At 49.5% G+C, this 17515-nt stretch overlaps 1 protein-coding gene across 8 annotated transcripts in view; it reads left to right on the forward strand.

Annotated features, from left to right (window-relative positions):
• Positions 1–17515, forward strand: part of MYH10 (myosin heavy chain 10) — a 120640-nt gene that overhangs the window by 20746 nt on the left and 82379 nt on the right. For all 8 annotated transcript variants that reach the window (XM_045984913.1, XM_045984916.1, XM_045984912.1 and 5 more), the window contains exons 3-4: positions 871–1027; positions 7448–7475. In XM_045984913.1, the coding sequence (XP_045840869.1) occupies positions 871–1027; positions 7448–7475 (185 nt within the window). The remainder of the gene's footprint in view (positions 1–870; positions 1028–7447; positions 7476–17515) is intronic.

The raw sequence follows: 17515 nt of genomic DNA on the forward strand, positions 1-17515 counted from the left end.
ATTCGGAGTCCAGCGGTCCCTCGAGAGCCTTCTGGTGGCAGCTGCCCGGGGTTCCTGCCTGTGTGAGCACAGCTGTTGTCCCTGCGGAAGCAGGCCCTGGCGCTGGACACCATCAGTCCCCAGTGTCTGGAGACGTGGTTCCCCAGAAGGCCTGCGTCACAGGGCCACGGGCTGCCCTTTCCCAGATGCCTCGGGCCCTCCTGCCACCACCCCGGGGTGGGGGGACAGTTTTGTGTGCTCGTCTCAGAAGTCGTTCTTAAGGAACTTAAACCCCCAAATCAAAAGTGTGCTCGGTATCCATCCTGAATAGTGGTTATCCTGCTGATCAGGAAAGATTTGTGTGCTCTGGGCTAGCAGCTCGGAAAAACCGGGGACCCATGAGTTCCCGGCTGGCTTGGTGGGTGGAGCACTTGACTCTTGATCGCGGGGTTGTGAGTTCGAGCCCCACACTGGCTGTGGGGAGGACTTAAAAGCAAAACCTTAAAAAAAATAACAATCGTGGCTCTCCCCAAAGAGCTTCCGTGTGGGTTATGTTCATCGGTACTCACTGTATTCGAAATGATAGCCAAGTTAAAATGTATTTACAAATTCACTTAAAAATAGTAAACCATTGCTTTCTTTAAATAAATGCATTTCAAACGAATGTATGACGAAGGTAACATAAGTAATTTATCTTTCGTGAAAAAAACAAACTATATTTTCCGAAGCAAAAAATTTGGAGAAATTTTAACATTTTTGCAAATATCTCTACTAACCACCTTTTCAGGTCATCGAAGGGCCCTGCTCCAGGCGCTTGTGTGGTTTCTGGCCGTCTGATCTGTTCAGGGTTTTTGGGTTTTCTTTTTTAACACTATTTTATTTTTCTTCTAGACTTACTCTGGACTCTTCTGCGTAGTCATAAATCCTTACAAGAATCTTCCGATCTACTCTGAGAACATTATTGAGATGTACCGAGGGAAGAAACGCCATGAGATGCCGCCACACATCTACGCAATCTCGGAATCCGCTTACAGGTGCATGCTGCAGGGTAAGTGGGAGCGCCCCGGGCCCAGGTGCGCAGTTTCCGAAGGGCAGGTCCGCGTTCCCGCGTGTGTGTCCCTCTGTGCTCCAAAGGGCTTTCAGCCTAAAAAAATAAATAAATAAAATTGTAACAGATGTTTATTGTAGAAGAATTTTGAATTCTTAAGATTGGAACGGGCAGTGTGGTCATTTTCTGGAGGAAGTTAGGATTGCCGTCATAACTACGCCATGTTCGTCTTTTCACGAAAAGGCATCTCATTTTTGTGTATGTATTTGCCCTCCAACCAGCGCAGGCCAGTGTGATTAGAGCTCTCTTGCACTAGGAATTAGAACCCACGGGAAGAGCCACGGGAGGAATAACAGGAAAGGTAGAGGCTGCATTGGGGAAAGGAAAGTCATAAAGTATTTCTGTCCTAAAACAGTGAAAGTTAGAAAGCACAGGGTAAGTCGGTTGTTCTCGACTGTTCCCCTTTGGATTTACGATAAAATGTGCATGGGAAGAGTCATTCATTTGCATCACGACTTTAGACACGATGTTTACAGGGGGATATTTTCCTGCAAGCCAGAACATAGAAGTTTCAAACACATTTCATGTCATCACTCGAAAAGACGGCATTAAACGTCGCCTTCCTGGTGTCGTGTGAACTCTCCTGTAGTAATGCTCCCTCTCCTTTCATTTTTTTTTTAATATTTTTTTTTCCTTTCATTTTTTTTAAGAAGAAACTTAATAAAGTGTGATAAGACCTATTGGTTCTTTTTTCTTTTTTTTTTTAAGTTTTTTTATTTATTCTTTTGAGAGAGATTGAGAGAATGAGTGGGGTGAGGGGCACTGGGAGAAGCAGGCTCCCCACCGAGCGGGGAGCCCGACGTGGGGCTCAATCCCAGGACCTGGGGATCGTGACCTGAGCCAAAGGCAGATGCTTCACCGACTGAGCCACCCAGGCGTCCCAGATCTGTCAGTTCTTACAAAATAGTTAGGTCATCTTCGGAAACGGGATATGTTGCTTCCGCCTGTCACCGTCTTGCGGGTCGCAGAGGCGGGGTCTGAATTTGAAGGGCAGCGTGAGGGCGTTCGCCAAGTGCAGTGCCCATCCCCCACGGCTCATTTGGCTCAGGTGTGCATGAGACCAGATCCCTTGGCAAACAGGAAGCTTCAAACCTAGGAGAGCGTCATCGATGGGTGAGGACAGGGGAATATCCGAAATCCAATCAGGCTGGAAAAAGATGACATTTAATGCCCTTTCTTAGTTTCAGGGCCAGAGAGTCCTGAGAAAGGCCACAGCCGCGGGGAGTTGCTGATCGTGGAGAGAGGATGGTCAGCTGCTTCGCTCTCGGTTCTGTGTCTGCGTGAAGAAGCAGCCTTATATACGCAGAAAAGCGTTTGTAGATGAGCAGCCTTGGCCTTACAGGGGAGAAGAAACTGGAGAAAGTATATTCCTTCTCTCATTGAGTCCGTATTTCCCCATTGAAACGAGTCCATCCTCCCGGTCGGGATGGTTGACCCTCTCTGGTCCCTGAAGTGTTTATCAGGAAGGGGAGTTTCCAGAAGGTGGTGGGGGGCAGGGCAGGGGGGTCACGCAACAATTCTAACTTCTTGAAAGGCCAGGAAGCTTCAGGCTGTTGAGCTTCACATACCCACCAGGGAAGGTTCTAGAATCTATTGCGAACAGCCTAAGAACAACACGGAAATATGCCCCACATTCCTTTAGCTCAGCGGGAAAGGAAATTACAGGGGACAGCGTTGAGAGAGAATCAGGACGTCCCCATGCCATTCCACGGTCTTTCGTGACATCCTCGTGGCTGTTTTGGAAAGGGTGCCCGGAGGTGCCGGTTGCTGATGGACGCTGTCTAGTTTGTCAGGGTGTCCACCGGCGGGGATCCCGTTGGGACGTTTTTATCCGTATACTTGACGCAGGACGCCTGCCCATAAAATGTAAAGATCACATGGAACTTCAGTGCAGTAAATACAGTTGATGAAAAGAAACGGAATTCTTCAAGTGATCTTGACAGGCTGAATGGGAAAATTGAATCTGACCAAATAGTTAAGAGTGATTAAATGTTAACGTCCAATACTGGGTTCCCCGACCAGCCACGTGCCTGCAGAGCCAGGAGAGTGTAGCTTTGCCAGCATAGCGCGCTATCACTTGTACCGTCCTAAGTGCCAGAATGAGCATTTACTCAGTATTGCTGTGTGCCGGGCCCTGGGCTAAATGTTTTGTGTGTGTGATGTAATCTACAACAGCCACCGTATAAAGACAAAAGAATTGGCTGTCCCTACTTTACTGAGGCACAAAGAAGTTAAAAACTTGACCCAAGAAAATGTAGGTAGTGAGAGTTATGAACTAGGGTTCAAAACCAAGGCAGTGTGACATATTCCTTTCCACCATAATAAAATTCCATATGAAAATTAAAAAGAGGCGCCTGGGTGGCTCAGTGGGTTAAGCGTCTGCCTTTGGCTCAGGTCACGATCTCAGGGTCCTGGGACTGAGTCCCGCATCGGGCTCCCTGCTTAGCGGGGAATCTCCTTCTCCCTCTCCCTCTGTCCCTCCTCCTGCTTTTGCACGTGCACTGTCTCTCAGATAAATAAATAAAATCTTTAAAAAAAAAAAAAAAGAATTAGTTGATGGCTTTGATTACATAATAATTGAAAAGTGTGACACAAAATACAAACCAAAAACCCCCTCAAAACAATTCCATCGCATTCCACTCTGTAGGTCGGGGCTACGGGCTGATGTCCCTCACAACACAGTTGGGCTGGGACCCACGCTAGGTTCATCAAAGTGTGGCTCACGGTACCTACCAAAGCTGCTCACGTAGGTTTCCAGTTACCAACGTGAGCAAAGCCGCTAACCAGGGGAGGATTCAGAGCACAGGGTCCCACCGGTTGGAGTTTGCTGCTTTAATGCACAAAAACAGAAGAGAGCTTACCGTTTTCCCCAAGTTTGGATTCTCGGGATTCCGTATTAATAAAACGCAGAGTGTGTCTGGCACGTAGTAGGTGCTCAAGAAACAGTCATTGAATGAATGAATGAAAGTAGAGTTCTCGGATACAAAGTTGATGGCAGAAATCACAAACTCCGTTCTCAGATTTATACCTACGTAAAATACATACCTTAATGTAAGTAGGCGTTACGTGTTTTTTAGGACTAAGTGGAACTTTAAATTTAAAAATTTCCAGTTGCACACTGTTGATACATGGAAATATTTCTAAGTACATGTATTGGCTTTGTTGCTTACAACCTAGCAAAACTCACTTATTCTGGAAGGTTTTCTGGGTCGAGTGTTTGGGATTTTCCGTGGAGACCATCATGTCCTCTGCCAACAGACATCACCATGTCCTTCCCATCTTATGCTTTTCGATTTTTTTCTGGCCTCGTGCTGTTGAATAGACGTGGGGACAGCAGACATCCTGGGCTCGTTCCTGGTCTCGGGGATGGCATTCCGTTTTCTGCCTTTAAGGAGGGTGTCGCTGCTCTTAACCAGATCGTGAAAGTCTCTTGTATTCCTAGTTTGCTCAGGCGTTTTAAAATCTTGAGTGGATGTTGAGTTTTGTCCAATGTTTTTCTCAGTCTGTTTGAATGACTAGGTGACGTTCTTTAGCCTGTGGATACAGGAAGTAAGCGTGCCTTTGGGCGATGAACTAACCTTGCCTTGCGGGACAAATGCCACCCGTTAGTCCTGTGTCCCCCTCTGTATATTGCTGGAATAGATCTGCTAGCACATTAAGAATTCTTGTGTCCCTGCTGATGACAGATATTTGCCATTTTTTTGTATTATCATGTCTCTGTAGTCACAGTGTCAGGGTGAGGCTTATCTCTGAGAATGGGTTGGGAGCTACTCCTTCCTCTTCGGTTTTCTGAAAAGTTTGATAAGATTTTTTCCTTAAATGTTGTGTTGAATTCACCGGTGAAGTATGTTTTCTTTGTGGGAAGGTTTTTAATTACACATCCTGTCGTTTTTTTTAACCGAGGTATCGTGGACATTTTATGAGTTCCACAGATTAAGTTTCTTTAATAGATTCGGGGCCAATAGATTATTTCTTTTGGAATGAGCCTTAGCAGTTTTCGTCTTTTTAAAAAGTTGTCCCTTTCATCCTGGTTGTCGGGCTGGGATTCGGGGTAGTTATTCTCAGATATTTGTAATTTGTGTCTTTTTCCTGATCGGTGTACCTAGAGGTTTATCAACTGTATGATTTTTCTCTAAGACCCAGAATTTGGTTCCTCTTTTTTCTTTTTCCTGCTCCCCATTTCATTGATTTTTGTTCTTTCTCATTTCCTGGCTACTATTTCATTTAAATTCCATTTGCTCGTTTCTGGTTTTTTAAGGTAGGAGCAGAGGTCATTGATTTGAAACCATTTCCGCTGGTGACATAGGATTTAACTCGGTGTGGGTTTATCGAGGACCTGCGTGTGGGATTCTTGGGGTTGCTTTGGAAAGCACTGTGCTAGGAGAAGAGTCTGTAGTCTTCAGCAGGCTAGTTGCATTTTTTTTTAATTTATTTATTTGACAGAGATGATGAGCAGGCAGAGAGGCAGGCAGAGAGAGAGGGGGAAGCAGGCTCCCTGCTGAGCATGGAGCCTGATGTGGGGCTCGATCCCAGGACCCTGGGATCATGACCTGAGCTGAAGGCAGAGGCTTTAACCCACTGAGCCACCCAGGCGCCCCAGCTAGTTGCATTTTTGAAAGTGAAATTGTTCCCCGTATATACCAGGGGGAGGCTTTGTTTCCATTTACAGGTTTTTAGAGGTCAAGGTCATTGTGCATTATTATAGTGCTTTCGCTGGCCCTTGAAGGATAACGAGGATTCATGATGCGGAAGGGAGGGATGGTGGGATCACAGTCGGAGAGAATCGCGGAGGTGATCAAGCCCATACCCTTATTGCACAGCTAGGGAAACTGAGGCCCGAAGCCATACAAGACCAGACCAACAAACACGGAGGGTCGATACGTGGGGCCAGCAGCGTTGTTCTGGTTTTTGTTGGGCCGGGGTGGCCGGGGCGGTGAGAAGCACAGGGAGTGAAGGATGCTGTGGTTTGAACGGTGGGCGGTGGTTGTGCAGGTCTCCAGCTTCAGCGATGAGTACGTACAGAGGCAGGAAGAAAGCCATCTGAACTAATCATGAGGCAATTGAGTTTTGGTTAACTTGTATGCATTTTGATGTTTGTAGTATGAGAAGCAGTTTGGAAAGGCCGTAAAGAACGTGGCGTCGTGGAGTTCTGTGGAAGTTGCTCAGGCAGACCGGGAGAATGTAGGGGCTCGGGGTTTGTGCTTGCAGGGAATAAGCAAGGACCTGATAAAATCCCAGTATCTTAGGTCAAGGCGCTGACGCCAGCAGGTGTCGGTGCCACGTTTAGAGATGCAGGTGAGTTTGCAGTGGGGGGGGGGGGGGGAGCAGCACCCAGGGGCCCAGTGCCCTGCGCTCAGCCACCCTAACCAAAGCTAACTGTCACCGTGGGAGTAAGGACAGAGGACAGCCTGGCCTCGGGCAGCTTGTTCTAGGGGGCAGGCAGCCGGTGGTATCGTCTAACTCCAGAACAGGGTTAAAAGAAGGACGCATTGAGGACCCAGAGGGAGAAGGTCTGGGAAGCTTCCCCAGCGCTCGCCCCTGGCAGCTGTGGGGCGTGGGCGGACTCCCCGATCGGCTCCAGGAACATGTCTCACCTGCTCAGCACACAGGCAGGCTCGGAAGGGACTGGAGGTCCCTCGTCCCACACTGCGGCTTCGTCCGTGGGCTGGGCACGGGTATGAATTTCATCTTTTCCTTTGAAAAACCGAGCTGAAGACTCAAATCACGCCTCTCTTTAAAATCACGTTCGATTCCCCTCCGTGGCACGTTCTTTTGTCATTTTGGGGACGAATGCCGCTGGGACTGGAGACGGCGGTTAGACTCACGCAGTGATTGTCCCCCTTCCACCTTCAACACTCAGTGTGTGATGATTTCTCCCCCTCCTTTAAGGTCAAGTTAAATCCAGTTCCTCTCCGGTGGGGGGTGTTCTGGAAGCCGTTCTGAAGGGCAGTGGTTTGCAAACCCGACCCTGCACCAGAATCACCTGGGGATCCTCTTTATAGAGGGCGGGTCAGCCCCTGCTGGCGTGAAACTGATTCAGCGAGGGAGGGGCGGGGGGATGCAGGTTTACAGGACTTCTCAGGTGAAACAGGCAACACAGCCGGGCTTGAGCATCAGGGTTGATGAGGGCATAAAGCCCCCGAAGCTGGGGCCTCTGTTTACCCCCCAAGCACCTGGCATTTCCACGGGCCAACGAGACTGGCTTCAGGGCTCTGGAAGGGGTGGGGAAGCCTTACGGGAGAGATGCAGAGTCCCAAACCACGCGATGTGGACCACGACTGCCACTTTGTTCTATCAGGTCTTTAAAAAAACCAGGCAAATGGTCACTTTGCTTTTTTTGTGTTCTTTTTTGTTTTCTAGATCGCGAGGACCAGTCAATTCTTTGCACGTAAGTAAATATTGAACGTTTCGACTTGTTTGTGATTCTGTTGGAAACTAAAGCAATTGTTTCTTGGTTGTTTGCTTTTTTTTTTTTTTTTGGTCTGGGGGTAGGGGAGAGTAGAGCAGTAATTTAAGAATTTAATGTGAACCTTACAGTGTCCATTTTAAGACTGAGATGGTATAGGTTGCTTAAATCCGGGGTCGCTGTTTGGTGGTCACACCGCGCGTCTCCCACATTTCGCAGTGTTTATCTGGGAAACTTACGTCTTTAGTTTCCGCGTGCACCTGGTGGGCTCCTGGACATGTCGGCAGCGCGTCCACGTTACCCACGGTCACGTGCCTCGTGTGCTGGATGCTTGGGCGCTGCCAGGACGCCATTAGATTGGCTTAGAAAAGGATCGTTAGTTAGAAACAACGCCTGGCTTCAGCGTTGACTGATCGGGAGGCTAAAGCTGGAGGTGTGACTGTGCCAACTGTGCAGGGCAGTCACTAGAGGGGCTGGGGTGTCTGCCCTGTGGCCTGTAGGGGAAGTGCAGGCTCTGAGTGGAGGCAGTGGGTGTGGGGGGAGGACCCTGGCTGCGGTGTGCGCGGCCTCTTTCACCCCGGTCGGTCACGGCACCGCCTGGATATGGAGGTCACCCGCCTGGATGTGGAGCTCAGGAGAGGGCTGCCCCAGGTGCTGAGACCTGACACCTCGGTGCAGGCCTGTGAGAGGGGCTGCCTCCAGAGGAGGGGAGAGAGAAGGCAGAGTATGGAGCCCCGCGGAAAGGCAGGAGTCAGGCAGAGGTCAGGGAGGCTGAGGAGGCAAGAGGGTGTGTGTCCGTGGCCACGGCCAGACAGGGCGAGCCCCATGGAGACAGGGGCCCTGGGTGTGTCCGTCCAGCACCCAGGGACTGAGATGAAGGCAGAGGCCAGATTACATTCGAGAAATGAGGGGAGTGTGGAAAAGTTAAAAATCCCAAACTGCAGGTGTAGGCCTGCTGCTCTCAAACTGTGGGAGAGAGAGAGACTGAAGGGCAGTGGTTGGAGACCGACCAAATCTTGCTGTCCGTGGTCTAGCGTTTACCGTGGGTGAGTTTGAATGAGGGGCTGGAACCTTCTGGTCTCTAACTTCTCTTTTCCCTGATGTCGCAGCTCCGGTGTCTGCTACGAGCCGGGGGAGGGAGGCAGAGGTGGCAAGCGGGGGTCTGCTTGTTGTGTACGTTTGCTCCCAGCCTTGTTCAGCCTCTGGCGTTGTGCAAGTGAGCTTTTCCTGGGTGGGTCTCAGCTGGTGTTTCCACCGCCTGGGGCTGCTCCTGTCCCTGCTGCAGGTTCTGGAGGGGGTGCAGACCGCTGGCTGTGGGGGGTGGGTGTGTCTTGTCCTCACCTCTGTGTATCTTCGTGCTCTCCAGCCGGCGGTGCCAGGCTCTGTACCCCAGGGGCAAGGTTGCAGGAGCAGCGAGACAGGGAGCCCCGGTGCATGAGGCTCGTTCAAGTTCCTGCTTTGCGGTCTTCCCAGCCCCAAGCAAGACACGTGGCCAAGGGGTTGGGAGCAGATAGAGCGAGAGTGGAGACGTTGGGCCATCTCTGTGGTCCATCCTCCGCGGGAGAGCGGCGGAGTGGATCCAGATCCCGTCCACCAAAAGGTGGAGCCGTTGCAGCAAGTGGGGGACAGCGGAGCAAGGAAACGGAGAACATGGGGCGGAGAAGCTGTCCCGGGCGGTACAGGCAGAGGGGAGCGCACTGTTGGGAGGGAGTGGACGGATGGGGACAACATAGGGGTCTCGATGGAGTAGAACCAATGATGCTGTAGATCCTGGATACAGAACAGGAAAAGTGGGGGTGGGGGGACTCACTGGAATTGCGGTGCTGGGGGGCGGGGTCTGGGATGTGTCCCTCACCTGCGGAGAGGCGGGGCTCGGCCGGGCATGCGCACAGAGGCATGCTGAAGCATCAGCCCTTTGTAAGGCTAAAGGATTTCACCTAGAGGAGCGTCCTTCGTTCCAAAATCATATCCTTTCCACTCTTTTGGAATAAAACGTGCTTAATTTTTGGAAACAAGAGGAGAGGTTTTGTTCTTAATGATCTCCCTGGGAGAGAATAATCCCGAAGTCAGGACCACTGGAGAGGAGGGGTGGGTTGGGGGCTCTTTCCCACGCCAGGGTCTGCAGACAGCGTATGAGAGAGCGAGCTGGACGCCGGGCTCAGGTCTGGGGGCGCAGCGAAGGGGGAGAGGGGGTGGCCCTCACTTGGAAGGGGGGTTTTCGGACTCTTCAGTGAAGAGGTGGCGGGTGTGGGGCACTTTGCTCCCTCCGGAAGGGGGGGTCCCGAGTGTGGAGAGGAAACGGGGTGCGGTTCGGGATCAGGAGAGAGGACAGTGTGGGAACAGACTGTGAGAATGCCAAGCAACCCGCGGAGCCGATGTCTTGGGCACCAAGCGGGGTTGAGCATGGCAGGGCCATGAGCCTGAAGGATTCCCAGGAGTCGGGGGGGTGGGATGGGGGACTTGGGCCTCTGCGGGCAGCGGCTGTGCCTGGTACTTCTGGTCCCGGTGCGTTGCTAGCTCAGGTGGGCAGGCTTGCAGCTGGAGGAGTGTCTAGACCCTGCTTCTTCTCGCGCTCCCTGACGGCTTCCTGAAGAATCGTGTTCTGGGTGGACAAGGGAGGTGCCCTGAAGCCTGTAGGCACAGAGGACATCAGGCGAGGAGTGGCACCAGGCAGTTTTCAAGGATTTTGGTGCAAGCGGAGCATACGGTGTGGAGTAGGGAACACATGTCAGCTTGAACTCGGCGTGCGGAAAAATTAACCTACATTGTCACGCCATCACCCGGTTTCCTGATTTCTGCTATCTGCTCCTGTGTTTCAGGACCCCACCCCCAGCATCTCACCGTGTCCTCTGACCCCTCTGTCTGCAGGCGCCTGGTTTCTGGCACGCTATCGGACATTTCTGCCTGATCCTAGCTGGTCCCACAGCTCTGGTCTGGCCCACTTTCATGGATCCCGGCTGGCTTCGTGCCCTTACCCTCTTCTTCCCTCCCAGGACCAAAATCTCCTCAAATTGAGTCCCGTCTATATGACAGGTTCAACGCGCATTGATTTTTCTCTCCCCGACCCTCTTTTATATCCGCTGCCGTCCTTGGTTCCGTGTTTGGGTCACCCAGACCATGCTTTACAACTAGGCAGAAGGGTGGGGACTGTGGCTTACCTCGACTTGTGTTAATAACTTCGGAGACCCTGGCACCCTGCTCTGAACAGGGAGCATATTTCGGAAGCAGATAAAAGGGCAAACAAAAGCACGAATCTCCATGAAGTAGGAACCAAGACAACAGGCTGAAGTATAGATTACTGGTGATACTGTATGTTTTCAAGGGAAAACCTTCCTGATACCATTTTTAAAAGGCATTTTGAGTTTGAAACTTAAAAGCTGCACAGAAATAGAATGGTATGTGGGCTGTGTATGCCTATCACCCAGCTTCTGTGATTTAAAAAAATTTTTTACCACGTTTTCTTCATTTTTAGCCTTCTAAAAACTTCTGCTGATGCATTTCCCCACATTTTTATTTTTAAAAAATTCAAACCTACTTTAGGTTGACAGAATGATACTTTAAATGGCTGCATACCCTTCACCTTGTCAGTTTTCTATGCGCAAAAGCTTCTTTTTTTTTTTTTAACCATTTGCAAGTGGATTGCAGACTTCCTGACACCCTGGGATTCTTCAAGTGACTCCCCAGGACGAGGGCGTCCCCACGTAACTGCGGGCTGTCCTCATGCTGAGAAGGTCCACATTGGTTCCATAGTATCTGATGTAGGATCCAATTTCCAGTAGTTTTTTCTAACATTTTTGGTGGCTTTTAAAATCCATGATCCTTGCTTTAGGTATCTTCATTTCAATTCTGTATTCTAGAGTAGTCTTTAACTTTTTGCTTTCTTTTGTTGTTTATCTCATTGGCTGGTGTTCTTCAAAGAAGTTATCGGGGCACCTGCGAGGCTCAGTCGTTAAGCGTCTGCCTTCGGCTCAGGTCATGATGCCAGGGTCCTGGGATGGAGCCCCACATCAGGCTCCCTGCTCAGCCGGGAGCCTGTTTCTCCCTCTCCCACTCCCCCTGCTTATGTTCTTCTGTCAAATAAATAAAATCTTAAAAAAAAAAAAAAAAAGTTATTTAGAACCTGGTCTGCAGGTATCTTAAAGATTATTCATTGCAATGCAGTTTTGACCTGGACCACCCAGGGCCTACTCCTGTACACAGTGCTCACGCTGTAGACCCCCGCCATAAGCTTGTGGGGTCCCGGGCCACCCATACTTCTGACCAGCCAGCTGCATATTTGGGGGCCGCTGCCGTGTTGGGTTTGGTAATTCACGAGGATGACGAATCAGATCCGGCCAGAAGCAGAACCGGCAAGGGTGAGGCCTGGGGGTGTCCCCGCTGTAAACCTTCCCTACCCTCTGGATGCTTCCCCGCCCAGCACGTGGATGTTCATCCCCAGCCAGGAAGCTCCCTGAGCTTCAGAGCCTAGAGTCGTTAAGGGGTTTTGTCAAGCAGGAATAAATGATTGAATCATGGGCCATGGGTTTCAATTCTGTCTCAAGCCCCTTCTCCCCTCCTGGGATATTGGGGTGATTTCCATGGTTCAGTGCCCACACCTCTGATCACTGGACTGGTTTTCCAGTGTGGCCAGTGCCCATCCTGGAACTATCTAGGAGCCCGTCGTGAGTCTCCTCGTTGGCATAAGCTCTCAGGGCCCCTCATAAATGACAGAGACTTTCCAAGGACTTAGAGGCTCCCTCCCAGGAACCAGAGACGAAGACCACCCCGTCCTTCATTGTACACCATCGGTTAATCGTCACAAGGGACTCTAGGCATTGGGACTCTCCAGGAAATGGATAAACGAGCTACATTCTGCTCATGAGCGAGGGCAGAAGAGAATGTGTACAATGCTGGTCTGTGGTGTCTGGCGACTATACCCCATATCCTCACATCCAGTAAGCTGGGAGCCAGGGGCAGGACGCGGACCACCGCAGACCTCTCCTCCCTGAGCAGATGGTTTCGGAGCTTGGGTGACTATTTATTTATTCACTTATTCATTTATTTATTCATTCAAGAGAGCACGTGAGAGTGTGTGTTTGAGCACAAGTAGGGGGAGGGGGGGCAGGTGGAGTGGGAAAGAGAGCATCTCCAGCAGACTCTGCGCTGAGTGTGGAGCCCGGTGCAGGGCTGGAACTCAACGACCCCGAGATTACGACCTGAGCTGAAATCAGCAGTCAACCAGCTGAGCCACCCAGGTGCCCTGCGGTGCCCTCAAAAAGTTGAGGACTTTTTGTAAAGGTCGGGAAGCAGGAAGCACTCAGGGAGGGAATGAGTGCTGTTGATAGAAGGAAAGGTTAGATAGAGAATGCTAATCTACTCTCGTCACCAGAAGTGACCTCTGCAGGCATTTGTAATTAGGGTAATTTTTAGGCTCCTTTGTCCTTAATTAATAGGGTTGGATTTCTGAAGTGAGTCTCCTAGAGTCTCCTTCTCTCTTCTTGAGCACAAAGTTGCAGTCAGCAAGTACCTTCTCTTTCCTTCCCTTTAACTTGTCCGGGCATCTGATGTGGACATTTTCAAGCATAAAGCACAGTTGAAAGAATTTTGAGGCAAGACCCATATATCCAGATTCTACCGTTAGTATTTTACTGGATTTTCTGTATGATATATTGCCGTGTTCATCTTCTGTCCATCCATCAATCCGTTTTATTGTTCGCGACGGGAGGAAATTTTTTCCTTTTCCACCTTGCGTCTTGCACCTGGGGCTTTGCAGATTAACTGGCCGTAGAGTAATGGGAGAAACGACTACGATTATCTGCACACACTCGGGAGTACTCAGTGATGAGCATTTGCTGAGTCTCCAGAAATAAAAGGCTTATATGCCAAACTTGACCAAAAAGGAAGAGTAGGGCCTCAAGGAGGAAAGCATGGAGGGTTCTGTCGGGCTGTACCATGCTGACAGACCGCTGACTTTGTAGTTCCTGGGTCTGTCTTTTCCCAGTCAGGACACTCCCTGGGATGAATGACTGCTGTGTTTTCAGGAGGCTGTGCTTAAGGTTAGGTAACGTTTCCTTCTGTGGCTATGGATCGATATTTTCAGTTTAAAGTAATTTTTATACCAACTTGATGACCTGTCAATCCCTTCACTGGATTTATTTCAAGTTCAATTAGAGACATCGATGCCCTTCCCCTTAAACACCTCAGTGTACATTACATTAACTGGAAGTCCAGTATTTACATCTTTCTCTTTGGAGCTGAAATTTGTGTATAATGAACTGTGCAAATCTTAAATCTACGTCTGCAGGGCTATTTGTGTAACCGGAACCTCTGTCGCGATGGGGAACGTTACGGTCGCCCTGGGAGAAAGTTCCCCAGCAGATCTTTGGGCCTCAGCACTCTTTCTTAATTCTTGGATGCCCCTGGTTATGATATTTAATAACATTTTTCTTGTTCATATCTATTATAAGCTACACTGTGACTTGAGAAGTAGGAAAATGTGAAACAATGTATCATAGATTTGAGAGAATAGGATCCATTCTGTGGTGTCTTTGAGTACCCATCAGAGAAGTCCAAGAATGTTATAACTGGGATCTCTTCAACTTTAACCAACACGCAGCCAAGCTGATAAGTTTCCTGTGTGACATTAACTATTTACTCAATTTTACACAGTAGTTATTTTCTATTAGTAGAATTCTTTGTGATACTAATACATAGTGTGATACTATTACATAGTATCACAAAGAAAAATACAGTTGGAGGCAACAATTTTTTTTAAAGATTTATTAATTTATTTTAGAGAGAGTGCAAGCGGCGGGGGAGGGGGGTGGGTAGAGGGAGAGAATCTTACCAGACTCCATGCTGAGTGTAGAGCCTGACACAGGGCTTGATCTCACAACCCTGAGATCACGACCTGAGCTGAAACCAAGAGTTGGACACCACCGAGTGCTCACTTCGGCAGCACATATATTAAAATCGGACATTCCACCGACTAAGTGGCCCAGGCTCCCCGGAAGCAATGTTTCTTAAATATATATATATGTAGTTTGATAGCCTCTCTCTAAGCTTTACTATTTTATTTTTTTAAGATTTTATTTATTTGACAGGCAGAGATCACAAGCAGGCAGCGAGGCAGACAGAGAGGAGGAAGCAGGCTCCCCACTGAGCAGAGAGCCCAATGCGGGGCTCAGTCCCAGGATCATGACCTGAGCCCAAGGCAGAGGCTTAACCCACTGAGCCACTCAGGCGCCCCTAAGCTTTACTATTTTTTTTTTAAAGATTTTATTTATTAATTTTGACAGAGAGAGATCACAAGTAGGCAGAGAGGCAGGCAGAGAGAGTGAGAGGGAAGCAGGCTCCCTTCAGTGCAGAGAGCCCGACGTGGGACTCGATCCCAGGACCCTGAGATCATGACCTGAGCCGAAGGCAGCGGCTTAACCCACTGAGCCACCCAGGCGCCCCAAGCTTTACTATTTTAATCACTTACTCTTTACTTTTCCTCCAAAAGGATGAACATCTTCATTTCCCCTCTTGACTTTGCCTGCTACCAGTCGCCCAGCCTTTCCGTCTGCAGACCCAGGCCGGGCAGTGTGCGCCCCCACTTATGGGTCCAGCCCCCTGCAGGGTCCTTGAACTCGTGTGCTGCCAGAGCCTCTGGTGAGGACATGCAGGGTTTCCTTTACCACGAGAAAGCCGTGTTTTCTACACTTAATCCCCTGTCATGGGCAGTGGAATCTTATTAAGAGTGTGGCCTTATGTTGAATTTCCTCTCATTGGAATTGAAATTTACAGAACAGTTATCCTGGTTAGGAAATGATTCTGTTCTCTAAGCTCCCTTTTTAAAGAATGATCTGTTTACGTTTATGACTTTCTAACTGCCAGTTAACGCAAGGCTTTCTCCTTTTAAGTGCATTTAATCACGGAACAGTTGTAAAACAGTGGTTGCCTCACATCAGCCTTCTGTTGGGACGTGATGAGATTTTTTTTCTTCAGGAATTTTATCCTATAGAAATATATTAATTTTGGTGCTGATTGAACTCACCTGGATTTAGAACCATTTGTTCTTTTTTTTTTTTTTTTAATTTTATTTATTTGTGTGACAGACAGATTACAAATAGGCAGAGAGGCAGGCAGAGAGAGAGAGAAGGAAGCAGGCTCCCTGCTGAGCAGGGAACCCGATATGGGGCTCAATCCCAGGACCCTGGGACCATGACCTGAGCTGAAGGCAGAGGCTTTAACCTACTGAACCACCCCGGTGCCCCCATTTGTTCTTTTTTTTTTTTTTTAAGATTTTATTTATTTATGTGACAGAAACACAGCAAAAGCAGAAACACAGGCAGGGGGGAGAAGCAGGCCTCCCGCTGAGCAGGGAGCCAGATTCGGGGCTTGATTCTGGGACCCTGGGATCATGACTTGAGCCGAAGGCAGATGCTTAACGACTGAGCCACCCAGGCGCCCCAAAACTAAGCATATTCTTACCATGACCCACCAGTCACACTCCGTAGTATTTATGCACTGGGGTTCGACCTACACCTACACGAAGACCTGCTTTGTACATGATTTCCCAAACTAGGAGGCAACCAGGATTTCCTTCCGGAGGATGCATAGATAAACGCTGGTACGTCCGGACGATGGAGTCTTGCTGGGCCCTGAAAACAGTCGGGCTCTCAAGTCATGAAAAGACCCGGAGCATCGCTAAAGGCACACGAGCACGTGAAAGGAGCCCATCTGAGAAGGTTCCATACTGTCCGACTCCAGCCGTAGAGACAGGGCGCGCAGCGGGTGTGGGAGGGAGGTGAGATGAGCCGGCAGAGCACAGAGGACTTGAGAGCACTGAAACTGTCCCACGTGGTGTCACAGTCGTAGATACGCGCCGTTACATGTTTGTCTAACCCCACAGAACGAACCACACCCGGAGTGAAGCCTAATGAAACTGGACTTTGGGCAATCATGACATAGCGTCCTCCTTCGTAAAAAATGTCCCATTTTAGTGATGTTGATAATGGAGGAGACTGCCTGTGCCGGCACAGAGGGTAGTTGGGAAACCTCTGCGTTCCTCTCCATCTTTAAAACTGCCTTTAAAAAAATACTTAAAACACACATCTAAGGCAATAGTGGGATGTAGTCGAAAAGGCATCATGGGGTCAGGTAGATGTCTGGTGTTTTCTCGTCCGCCCTGAGCTAGCTCCGTGACCCCGGGCCAGACTGTCAGCTTCCCTAGACCACAGTTTGCTTTTCAGATGGTCCTTGCTTTAGAAGTGCTCAAGTCTTAAAACTGGGGGTGGCAGGGGGTGTTTGGATTATGGTAGGTGCATCTGAATGATAGCCGAGTTACAGGGGAGAAAGAAGTATGCAGATCAGCTGGTGAAGAGAAGTTTAAAATGTTCTTGGCAAGTATGCCAGGAAAGGGAGTCAGCTCTTTGCAAGCATTCCCTCCATGAATCTTTGCAGTCGTCCTGTTCCCTGGTAGCCAAGGCTGACCCTAGTGTTCGTGGGTTGGAGGACCGACCCCAGGCCCGTCTTGACCACGGAACCTCAGCTCTTGCGATTAAAATGCTTTCTAACAGAATTTTGAGGGGCGCCTGGGTGGCTCAGTGGGTTAAGGCCTCTGCCTTCGGCTCAGGTCATGATCCCAGGGTCCTCGGATCGAGCCCCGCATCAGACTCTGCTCAACAGGGAGCCTGCTTCCTCCTCTCTCTCTGCCTCCCTCTCTGCCTACTTGTGATCTCTGTCAAATAAATAAAATCTTTTAAAAAAAACAAACAATTTTGAAACTGTCAGCAGTCATCAGCTAATGTCACGTGTGGCTGGTGTTCAGAGGTCATCGGAAGTGAGACCTTGGGGCAGAGGGGGTTTTTGAAACTAGACTGAAGTTGGTGTATCCACAGAAGAAGAAAGGAAGCCATTCAGATCTGGGTGAGGAGTCTCTCGTTGGGGAAACGTACCCAGGGTCCAGAAGGGACTCCAGGAAAGATCCCAGAATCATCACCTGTCAACGCTCCTCTTCCCCCTTCTTAGCACTGTTGGTTTTTACGTTGTGTTTTGGA

Source organism: Meles meles, chromosome 18 (assembly GCF_922984935.1).
Source record: "Meles meles chromosome 18, mMelMel3.1 paternal haplotype, whole genome shotgun sequence".
In the NCBI taxonomy this organism is placed as follows: Eukaryota; Metazoa; Chordata; class Mammalia; order Carnivora; family Mustelidae; genus Meles; species Meles meles.